Below are 10600 nucleotides of genomic sequence, written 5' to 3'. Positions count from 1 at the left end.
TTCGTAAAAAATTTAAGAGCTAGTTGATCTCTCACTTCTTATTTTATTTTATGCCTCAATTCTCTCTCTTTCGAACCGAGTCCAACGTTGACGAAGCACGACCTCAATACCATCTACTAAGAGACTACAATGAAATTTTTAAATAAATATCTGAGTAAATCGAAAAAAAAAAAATTAAATATTTAAACTTCGTATAATTAGCCCTAATAATTATGTATATTTATATTATAATTTAACCTACATTATACTATCTCTTCAAAATTCATGTTTGTAGACAAAGAGAATAAATTTGGACAAAAAAAAAATTACTAATAATAACTCAAACAGAAAGAAATGAAATAATTTTAATTTAAAAAAAAATCGTTAATAATTTTAATTCATAAGTCTTTTCATTTTGAGAAATCAAATTAAGAGCATCGAACTATTTACGTAACAGGGAGATGAAAGGATCATCATCCATTTACGAAGTTCCAGTTTTGAACATTGATGACAATAATTCTCGGAAGATTTCGCTTCAGGCCAATGGCAGATTGTTTAATTTCTCTGATGAACATAGATCCTACATTCTTCTAGCGACTTCCCTGCAAGTTTTCTTCGTATACATCATCAATTGCTCTGCTACCTGTTCGAAATTTCATCCTCCTTTAATCTCAGTGTATTTTCGATGTCGTAATCCAATAATTCGTTAGGTGTTCATGGAGCAAATTTTCCAGATCTTCCACGTACGGGGGAGCTGCAATGGAAGGAAGCATAGCGGAATTAGATCCATGGAAGAAGATCGAGAAACTCCGGAAGGTAATTTTAATGTAACAACGTTTGGATTGAGAGAACCAAGAGAAGACATCAGAGGCGAGATTCAGCGATTTCTGGTGAGAATCGCCACCGCCCCATTTGTTATCAATGGCCATTTGAAGGCCGTCCCACCGAGAAAACACCGACGAAATAGCCATTTCGAGGCTGGAGATTGATCCTGCCTCGTGATTGATTGAGGTTAATCCATTATTTGGCTCCATGGATTAACCTCAGAGCTTTGTCTTCGTCTTCTCCTTCCTCCAAACCCTAGAAATCTTATTTTTCTTTCTCCTCTTCTAACTGAATTATCAGAGAGAGAGAGAGAGAGAGAGAGAGAGGGCGGTTGAATTGAGAAATTAATGGCAGAATCGGGCGGAGAGAAAAGCGGAGAACTCTTTGGATGGAAAGAGAGAAACATTTGGGACTTTTTTTACCACTCCGTCGTCATTTGAACCGTCCTCGTCGCCGGCTCTGTCCAAAACAATCGTTTTATTTCTGCTCTGTTCGACCCAATGACTTCACCTCCACTGGCCTTCGCATGGCCATGACAGAGCTACACGATTAAGGAGGGATCAATAAACGATGTCTTAGTCGGGTGGAGTGCCGTCGACATGTTCGTGAAATTGGGTGTTATTGAGGATGCGTACAAGGTGTTCGTTGAAATGCCTCACCGAAACCTCGAGACGTGGAATGCGTATATATCCAATTCTGTGCTCCATGGGCGGGATGAGGACTCTACCATTGCATTTATTGAGCTACTTCGAGTTGGTGGGAAGGAAGATTCAATGATGTCTGTGCTTTTCTCAATGCGTGTTCAGAGAAACTAGGCTGGGTGCATGCATGGGTTCATTATTAGAAGTGGGTGTGCGCAGAATGTATCTGTTTCAAATGGGTTGATAGCTTTTTATGGGAAATGTGGGGAGGTTGAATGCTCTGAGATGGTTTTTGACAGAATGGGAGAGCGGAAGAGAAAATGCCTGTGAGAAACTTGGTGTCTTGGAGTACGTTGTTGGGCGGATACGCAGACAAGGCTGTGGCATTGCTCGAGGAGATGGCATCGATGGTGGGCATGGCGCCGAGCTCTGTAAGCTTGGTTTGTGCATTATCAGCTTGCAGTAGAGCAGGAGATTTGAAATGGGGATGGCAGATTTTCATAGTCCATGCAAGCAAGGTTTAGTACATATCCTGGGCTGGGCTAAAGCAGACAATATTGGTTAGGGGTGAGTTTGGACTGTTACAAATGGTATCAGAGTCATTCGAGCGGCGTGTCAACAAAGACGCTGGCTCCTAAGGGGTGGGAGAACCAAACATTTCATATAAGAGTGTGGAAACTCCACTCTCAGTAGATGCATTTTAAACAGTTTGACAAGATATGTAATAGAGTGTGGTTGGATTATAATTTCTCGAAGTTTTCACCATTCAACATCTGAACATAACATCATCAAATTGCCATCCTTCCCTCTGCATTCAACACTTGTCCCAACAAGGCCAACCCACCACAACTGCTTCCCCACATCAATCCCTTCAAACAGCGCACAACAAAATCCAGCTGCCACTCCTGAAAGAAACCACCCATAGTGTTGAGATCATGAGTCGGGAACAGCCACGTAGGGGTGAAGAACAGAGGCAGCCTCGCCGGAACGACGTTGACGAGGGGCAGGAAACCATCAAATACGGTGACGTTTTCAACGTCTCCGGCGACCTGGCTGCGAACCCCATCGCACCACAGGATGCTCGCATGATGGGCAGTGCTGAAACCAGGGTATTGGGGCAAGTGCCGCCGGCTGGTCCGGCCGATATCATGCGAGCCGCCGCTGCTTATAACGTCCGTGTCGGTCTTCTTGGTAACCGTGATGTTAGCTATGCTGCTAAAAACGAAGGCATCAACATTAGCGAGACCGATATTCCCGGAGCCCGTGTCGTAACCGAAAGCGTCGCCGGACAGGTTCCCATCTTGAATGTCTCAGATCAATTCATCTCTTTCTTTACCTTTTGTTAAAATTACCAGTTGGGTTCCTTCATTTTTAGATTAAAACTTATTATTACGTTCAAAAAAGTAATTCATTTGTTGGTGGGTGCTTGATTTTTGAAGGTCGTCGGCCAGTATTTGGACACCACGACGGCGATTGAGACAGAGACGACGGAGCAGAATGTAATAACGATCGGAGAAGCACTAGAAGCGGCGGGTCAAACTGCCGGAAACAAGCCGGTGGAACAGAGTGACGCTGCAGCAATTCAAGCCGCAGAGGGCAGAGCAACCGGCAGCAATGCCATATCTCCCGGTGGACTCACAGCCACGGCTCAATCGGCGGCGAGTTTCAACGCCGGGATGATTCGAGACGAGGACAAGATCAAGCTCAGCTATGTCCTAATGGTATCAAGCTCATAAACTTCATAAAATTAAAGAACAATACTTCTCTGCTTGGGGTAGTGATATTGAATGACTTTTTAATTATTGGGACTAACAGGGTGCAAGAGGAAAACTGGCGACGGACAAGCCAGTGAGCCGGCAGGATGCGGAGGGGGTGGTGAGCGCGGAGCTGAGGAACAATCCAAACTTGATCACTCACCCAGGTGGGGTGGCGGCCTCCATCACCGCCGCCGCGAGGCTGAATGAGGACGGCGGCGCAAATGTATGAAAATAGTGACTTTTTAAGTTCTTATTCTTCCTTTTTGGTTGCTGTATTTGAAGTAAAAAAAAAAAAAAAAAACAATCAGCTGTTTCGTTTTAGAATCTGTCATTTGCTGTGAGTCAGTTTTTTTTTTTTTTTTTTTTTTTTTTTTTTTTTTTTTTTTTTTTTTTGTTGAGAAAATTAAGGACTGTTCATGGGTTTGGTCTTTTATATTATATGAATAATTTTTGTTCAATTGAATTTAGGCGTGCCCAAAAAAAAAAAAATTAAATTAAATTTTTTATGAACAAACTACTTAATTAATTTTAATATATAGTTTACTTGTTAGTAACCTCAACTACCTTCCATTTATCAACTATTTTGTTTCATTATAGCAAGATGAAGGAAAATAAAATCGAGACAGTTCTAGAGAAACTTTGAGGATAAGCTTAGCGAGTGGTGAACTTCGACTATTATCTTAAACAACTTTATTTCATTTTAAGTCATTTTAAGTCTCGAGATATAATAACGGAGGTTTTGGTTCACGTCATCTTCCAAAAAATGCAAGGATTTGAAATCTATCGACCTAATATTAATAAGTAATCCAACTTAAAAACTTTAAAGAGGGTGAAAATGTAGATTATCCCAAAAAAATGTATATTTCATGTCACATTCATTTCCATTTTTGCATATTCCCTTAGGCTCACAAAACTTAATGTGTAATAAAAAGAATATATATTTTGTAACTTTAATTTGCTTACTTTAGTTGACTTCATTTTATAGGCACAACACTTCCTTCCATAAAATCCCCCACTCTCTCTCTCTCTCTCTCTCTCTCTCTCCTAAATTACTCTTCAAATTCCCACTTTCACCATTTTCTCTCCTCTGAAAAAGATGTCCACTTTAAAGAAAAAAAGTTTCCACCTCTGGTTTTCTAAGCTCCGCCGCTTTCCGGCCGCCTTGAACCCGTCATCGCCACCGCACACGCCGAACAAAAAACCCCTTTCTCTTGAAAACTCCACCTCCACGGCAGCTGACGACTGTTGCTTCTCCGATGAATCCACCTCGGACTCCGACTCCGACGCCGACGCCGTTGTCCCTGACTTCTCTGCTGCTGTTGCTTCCCACCGCTTCTTCCTCTCCTCCCCCGGCTTCTCCAACTCCATCTTCGACTCCTCCCCCGACCACGCCGTCAAGGTCCGGAAGGTTTCGACGGACCCATTTGTGGATTTTCGAGGTTCAATGCAGGAGATGATCGAAGCCAGAAATCAGCCGGTGGACGTCCGGCGAGACTGGGAGTATCTACTGAATCTTCTCATTTGTTATCTCCAAATCAACTCCCTTGATACCCACAAGTTTATAACAACCGCTTTCTCCGACCTCCTCATTAACTTGCTGGAATCATCCCCGGAGTCACCCTCCGACCACCGTCTGCGGCGGCGGAATTGCCACTTGCAGAACTAATTGATGCAAGAAAAACATCCAAATTTCCACCGTCTTCTTGTTTTACCAATTTCAAGTGAAGAACACAAGAAATGAATAAGAAAAAACGATCAAATTCAATGAAATTCAATGATTTGATAATAATCAAATGGGTTAGCTTTTATTGATCTTGTTTCTGCAGGAGAAAGCTTAGTAGTTGGTGGAAGTTGGAATGTTTGTTCTAATTAGAAGACAAAACAGAACAAGGTAAGCGTGGGATATGCAAAAGAAGGAACTTTTTAAAAATAAAATAAAAAATAAAAAAAGGGATTTTTTTCCCTCTTTTTATTATTATTATTATTATTATTTTCTTGGAACATAATTGCTGACAACAAGGGTTGATTTATGTCCTTATAGACAGAAGAAGAAATGAGTGGTCCTATTAGCTTATGTTTGGTGATCACATAAATGCTTCTAATTTTATTTTTCTTTTTATAATTCAGGTATTGTTGTAATATAAAAACTAAATCAAGGAAATAAATATTTATTCAACTAAATATTGATAGTGTAAAGATAAAATAAAAATAAAAAATAAAAAAAAGTGTGAAAATTTGATGCATCTCAATTCTAGTTAGTACTCAAATTGAAATGCTTTCATTCTCATTTCTATGATTTCGAGTTCGACTTTTTTTTCTTCTAAATTTCCTGATACTTGACTCTGCCTATTTGATTTTGATATGAATTTATTTTTTTAACTCATTCATCCCTATAAGTTTAATGTTTTTTTTCGATCTAACCCGTTTGCACATTTACTAGACACAAGATAGATTTTCCAACGAATAAGACTTTTTTCGAATAAGAATTCATTTGAGATCCTGCCGATCCACTCTTTTTCCTATTCAAAGATTAGTCTTTTGTCTCTGTGTTTTCGCATCGAGAATTCTTTGCATACGAAGAGATGTCAAAGGGGCTGCTTACTTCCCAAACAGATCCTCTTATATGTATATATAAACGCTGGTTTATCAATAATATGTAAGAAAAGTACTTCGGATTGTTGATTCATCACCAGAGATGGCTTAGAACTAATAGTTCATTATCTAATGGATTTTTCTGTTCTAATACTCCATCCGAAAGTGATCAGTATTTATCAAATCTGTTCCTATCTAACGGAATGCTATTGGATCAAATAACAAAAACATTGTTGAGAAAAAGATGGCTTTTCCGAGGTTCCGGGGTGAAATGTTTGTTGAGTATTGAAAGGTATTGAAATGGGTCATTGAGGCAAAATCCATCCAGAAATTATATACTTGGGGCTATATAAGTAGCATGGCAGCTTTGATAAATCCAATATCATGAGAGAGAGATTTGAAAGGAGTTTTGTTTCATTATGGAGTAAAGGGGACAAGGAGAAGAGGATCCTAAGAGAGATTTCAAGAGGGCATCTGTAAAGTCAGACATTCTTTGAGTATTTTTATGCATATTTTTGTTTTAAGACCACTAATTTGATTTACTATCAAACATTTAGGGTTTGGTTTGGAGTATGTTTTATGTAATTACCATATTTTACTCTATGGTGTTGGAGTAAAGTATGTATATTTTATCATCAGTGCCTAATTTGGTGGCTCAATACTTCAAGATTTAACTTCATTCATCCCTAGATAGAGATAGCTTTGCCAATTTGGCAATGGTGATAATATGAACAATTATGAATGAGAATTAAATATTCACGTCTATTCTTCAGATATCGGACCGAGTTTTGGTCGAAAAAGGAGTTCGGGATTCCTATAGCTGAGAGAGGATAGGGAGGCTTCCATACATGAGATGTAAACTCTGCAAATTTAAGAGATTCCAATGGGTTCTATTCAAAGAGACTAATTTGTGGTTTCATGTAGCAAGGTAGAAAGGTTGAATCTGAAAGCTCTGAGTACAGAATTCATTGCAACACAATCAAAATAATGAATTGGTGAAGAGGTAATCTAAGACTGAGAAAATTTTCAATATCACAACACTAAAAAGTTAGTTCCCATTCAATCTTTTCCCTCAAAATCATCTATGTACCAAAAAGGTTCTGAATCTTCCTATTGAACTGAAAGTTTAAACAAAATTTCACACAAATATGCATTATAGCAGTGAACCATCTGGATGAAACTATAAGGTTTAGCACTACAAGAATATGATTAAAGTTCACGATGGGGTTGGGTTTAGTTTTCACCTGCAGGGCCTACGAGGACTCCTTGAGCGGAACCTTCTTTCCGCCCACTGTCTTCCTCCTTAGCCTCGCCATCAGGCTTTCTAATTTTGATCTTGTATTTGGCCTCCAATTCAGCAATCTCCTTCTTTTTCTTCTCCAAGGCCTCATTGAGTCTGGAAATGACCTCCTCGATTCCCTCTTTGTTGCGTTGAACGGCGGGCAGAACCTCCTTGATAGTTCTTTCCACCAGCACTCCCCCAATCATTCTGTAGCATCTTCTTGATGGATCAAGTGGTTCGATTGCAGAAATGACAAGAGAGTGCTCACTCGCTTCCATTTCGAGTTCTGTGATTTTTGAATATATCTGATTGAGTTCAGACCTTAAAGCACCGTACATGTTTGCAACCATTTGCTCATTTACGGGTTCCTTGCGTTCACTCTCACTTGCGCTTGCCATTTTGATCTGTAATGCGGTAGAAAGTTGGTAAACAACTTAAGAAACTAGTGGAATTACTTTTAACATTCATCCACGCATGAAATATCCAACACAACTCCCAACACCAAAAATGCTAGCGTGAGTTATGTATGTGTGTGATCATGGATTGGTTTTGCAAGGAATGGCTCTTTGACGGAGGATGGATGGCAACTCCCAATACCAAAAATTCTAGCGGGGGTTGTATGTGTGTGATCATTGAGATGATTTGCAAGGAATGGCTCTCTGTTGGAGGATGAGATCACATTCGTCCTAACAGATGTAGAAAGCGCAAGACAGAGGGTGATGAGGGTACATGTGTATGGTTGCACCCTTGATTTTAAACAAGATCGAAAACTGTACAAGGGTTTTATTTCAGAAAAGAAATTGTTTAACTTTATATACTCAAACATCTCGACAATAGAAAAGCAAAATCAATAATCTCACAGAAAGTATAAATAAGATCATGACAGAGGGGGGGATCTATAACAATATTACTCAGTATATCAAGGAAGTTGTCTTACGTCAAAAGGGCAACCTCATGATCTTTCTTCATCCGACTTATGCTAAAGGTGGCTTTCCAACTTTTCTGGGTCTCTTTTGCTGCTTAATCTTTACTTCCACATTAATCCCATTATCAATGACAGACTGAAGCACGATTTGAAGCTTCCCTTCTATCCTCTCGCCTTTTCTTGGAGTGTATACCAGATTGTGGATATCATCAGCCAATGCTCTCTGGGCCAAAACAGCCCCCACAGCAGCACAGGCAGAGGAATCCTTCCTTGAAGTCAGGTCAAATTTCATGTCCTTAGAAATTGAATGTGCCACAGCAACCACCTTACTGGTGCCCCGGTGAATGATGCAGGCTCGAACAGAGGCTTTTGATATGTATATATCAAGACAAAATGGCTCATGGTAAGGGGCAGTAAGCTGATTAAACGTGGGTGTCCTAAGCTTCTTCTCAAAGTCATTGTTCTCCTCCCTTTCAATTATTACATATTTGTTCTTCAAATGTCCAGGAAGCTTTACATGGCCACTTGCCAAATGATTATTGGGTTTATCATTGACTTTACTTTTGTTTTGCTGCGTATCTTCCCTTTCCTTTATAGATTTTTTCTTCCGATGAAAATCAAAGCTATATTCTTCAAACTCTTTGGAACCTCGATCAAGTTTATAGAAGAGATTTCCCCGGATTCTCATGTTGTCAATATCATCAAACTCTGAATCACAATAATCAATTGGATCATGATCTTCATCCTCTAAGAAGTATCTATTATCAAAGCCAGATGAGCCCTTCTCTCTCCCTTCCCATGCTCGAGCTAAACCAAATGAAACTGCCCAAGTATCATCGTCTATAAGTTCAACATCATAAGCAACCGAATGAGGTTTACCCTCAGGAAACAGTGGAGATGGCTGAGGCATGGATGAACCATTTACAATGCTATCTGAATGAGCTACCCTTTCATTCTCGCTTCCAAGGATTCCCTTGGCTAATGCTTTTGAGCCAAAACCGCAGGCCCTCAATACAAAGTGAGGGCTAATTAAAGAAAATCCTCTCCTTAAGAACATGAAGCCACTTTAAATTTTGAACAACCAAGGATCCTGACCACCAATTTACATGAATATCAAATGCCTAGGACAAAAACACAATAAAACCCGTAGTGAATGAATTAACTCGTAGAAGCAAAGCATCAAACAGATGGGCTGCATGATTGATGTTGTAAACTTCCACAATTAACTTTGCTCAATTGAATTTGACGTAGGAGGGAAACTCATAAATGTCTTAATTCCTAAAATTGCATCTAATTTGCAATTTGGGTGGATTGGTTAAATCCAAAAAAGCAAACCAATCCAAAAAAACTCTCCTTACATTTCATCCATGGTGGTCAGAAATCCAATCCCAGTGGTGAAAGTCAATTAAGCATAAGAAATGGCCAGTACAGATATCCCTCAAATCAAACTAAGAATCTGGCTTTGCAGACCGCACAGACTTCCTTCTCCCCTGCTCACAATGTAGGAAGGCCGGAAATCCACTTTTGGCATAGATGGGATTAAAATCATGAAGTTGAATTTTTAATAAGACAACTTCCTTGATAACTTAAACCTATAGATAACCTTCACAGTTCATTTTTAAAAAAACAGCTAAACCATAGTCTGATATCACCACAACCCATCCCCCAATTACTAGTCATTTACCAACAAAACCTCGTAATTTCATTGAATAAGGACAAAAACAATACTAACAACGGAAAGGAAAGTAAAAGAAGAGTACTCTAGGTTCAACCACAGTTTAAAAGCGCAATACAATATGAAGCCAGAACCGTTGATTAGTGAATTGAGTTCTAGCTCGATATGTTGGAATAAAATCTGAAACCACCATCTACTATAGTTCATAATACAACAAACAAGCACCTGAGACTCTAATTTCAGAGAAATATCATAAAGAAAATACAGTTGCTCAAACAGCTGTGAGCTGAGCCAAAAGGTTTTGGCGCCAATATACAAAAACACAGCAGTCAGCACGAGGAAGGCCAAATTTCAAAACAAAAGCAACTACTCCAAATTTCTGCTAAAGAATATTTAACAACCAACTTAAAGACGAACCCCCGGTATAAGTCCAATCACAAAATAAAACAGATACCAAAACCTAATCTCAGTCGAAGCCGCAAGCAAAACAGGTGCATGATCCGCAAAGAAATTAAAAGCATTCGATCGCAAACTTAAAAAATAGTGTATGGAAGGGAATAGTACTTGATCAACGCCGTTAACCGGTGCTCGGAGTGAAGCCAAGTGGTGAGCGATTCGGAGGGGCGACGCGCGCAAGCTGCTGCGAGACTGCGAACAGCGGAAGGTGAAAGTGAGGAAATTGGGTCACTTCGCGAGGGCAGTTTGGGACTTGACCTAAGATGTTCAATTATTATTAAAAAAAATCCCATAGTTTTTTACTAGATAATTATTTTATTAAAATAATTATAGTAAAAAAAGAATATTTAAAATAAAATAAAATACTAATCATTTTAATTTAAAACTAACATAAGAATATTTAAGTTTTTTTTTGTTTTTTTTAAGGTTGAAAGGCTTATTTTTATTAATTTAAATATAAACATATTT

General features: G+C 39.1%; 4 protein-coding genes and 1 long non-coding RNA gene across 6 annotated transcripts; 2 read left to right on the top strand and 3 right to left on the bottom strand.

Annotated features, from left to right (window-relative positions):
* Positions 1-365: 365 nt before the first annotated feature.
* On the bottom strand, positions 366-1382 carry LOC147791359 (uncharacterized). Its single transcript, XR_015422090.1, has 2 exons — positions 1227-1382; positions 366-733 (listed from the first exon to the last, which is right to left on the bottom strand). It is a non-coding gene; the product is annotated as an uncharacterized LOC147791359 (long non-coding RNA).
* LOC111799816 (late embryogenesis abundant protein D-34) lies at positions 933-3605 on the top strand. The gene is made up of 3 exons (XM_023683294.2): positions 933-2737; positions 2885-3166; positions 3261-3605. Exons 1-3 carry the CDS (start codon positions 2381-2383, stop codon positions 3429-3431), a joined length of 810 nt encoding a protein of 269 aa, XP_023539062.2. The 5' UTR covers positions 933-2380; the 3' UTR covers positions 3432-3605.
* Positions 3606-4298: 693 nt separating this feature from the next.
* LOC111800903 (transcription repressor OFP16) lies at positions 4299-5393 on the top strand. Its single transcript, XM_023684813.2, has one exon. It carries the CDS (start codon positions 4299-4301, stop codon positions 4866-4868), a length of 570 nt encoding a protein of 189 aa, XP_023540581.2. The 3' UTR covers positions 4869-5393.
* A 1397-nt stretch (positions 5394-6790) lies between these two features.
* Positions 6791-7474, bottom strand: LOC111801184 (prefoldin subunit 2). The gene has a single exon (XM_023685186.2). The coding sequence runs from the start codon at positions 7472-7474 to the stop codon at positions 7028-7030; it is 447 nt and encodes a 148-aa protein (XP_023540954.2). The 3' UTR covers positions 6791-7027.
* Positions 7475-8050: 576 nt separating this feature from the next.
* Positions 8051-10379, bottom strand: LOC111801183 (Ribosomal L18p/L5e family protein). Of its 2 annotated transcripts, none has more exons than XM_023685183.2 (2): positions 10241-10379; positions 8051-9122 (listed from the first exon to the last, which is right to left on the bottom strand). In XM_023685183.2, exon 2 carries the CDS (start codon positions 9056-9058, stop codon positions 8051-8053), a length of 1008 nt encoding a protein of 335 aa, XP_023540951.2. In that variant the 5' UTR covers positions 9059-9122; positions 10241-10379. The 2 variants fall into 2 exon arrangements, with proteins under 2 accessions (XP_023540951.2, XP_023540952.2); XM_023685184.2 differs by having other exon boundaries at positions 8051-9091; positions 10241-10378.
* Between the last annotated feature and the right edge of the window lie 221 nt (positions 10380-10600).

Source organism: Cucurbita pepo, chromosome 8 (assembly GCF_057944985.1).
Source record: "Cucurbita pepo subsp. pepo isolate OVF chromosome 8, ASM5794498v1, whole genome shotgun sequence".
NCBI lineage: Eukaryota > Viridiplantae > Streptophyta > Magnoliopsida > Cucurbitales > Cucurbitaceae > Cucurbita > Cucurbita pepo.
Note: the sequence above shows the minus strand (reverse complement) of the source record. Positions and strands in the feature narration are given on the sequence as shown.

Excerpts from the sequence above, each read along its gene's own strand:
- LOC111800903 (XM_023684813.2), top strand. The coding sequence starts at position 4,299 with ATGTCCACTTTAAAGAAAAAAAGTTTCCACCTCTGGTTTTCTAAGCTC.
- LOC111799816 (XM_023683294.2), top strand. The coding sequence starts at position 2,381 with ATGAGTCGGGAACAGCCACGTAGGGGTGAAGAACAGAGGCAGCCTCGC. Across the intron at positions 2,738-2,884 it reads CCGAAAGCGTCGCCGGACAG|GTCGTCGGCCAGTATTTGGA; the intron begins GTTCCCATCTTG and ends TGATTTTTGAAG. Across the intron at positions 3,167-3,260 it reads AGCTCAGCTATGTCCTAATG|GGTGCAAGAGGAAAACTGGC; the intron begins GTATCAAGCTCA and ends TGGGACTAACAG.
- LOC111801184 (XM_023685186.2), bottom strand. The coding sequence starts at position 7,474 with ATGGCAAGCGCAAGTGAGAGTGAACGCAAGGAACCCGTAAATGAGCAA.
- LOC111801183 (XM_023685183.2), bottom strand. The coding sequence starts at position 9,058 with ATGTTCTTAAGGAGAGGATTTTCTTTAATTAGCCCTCACTTTGTATTG.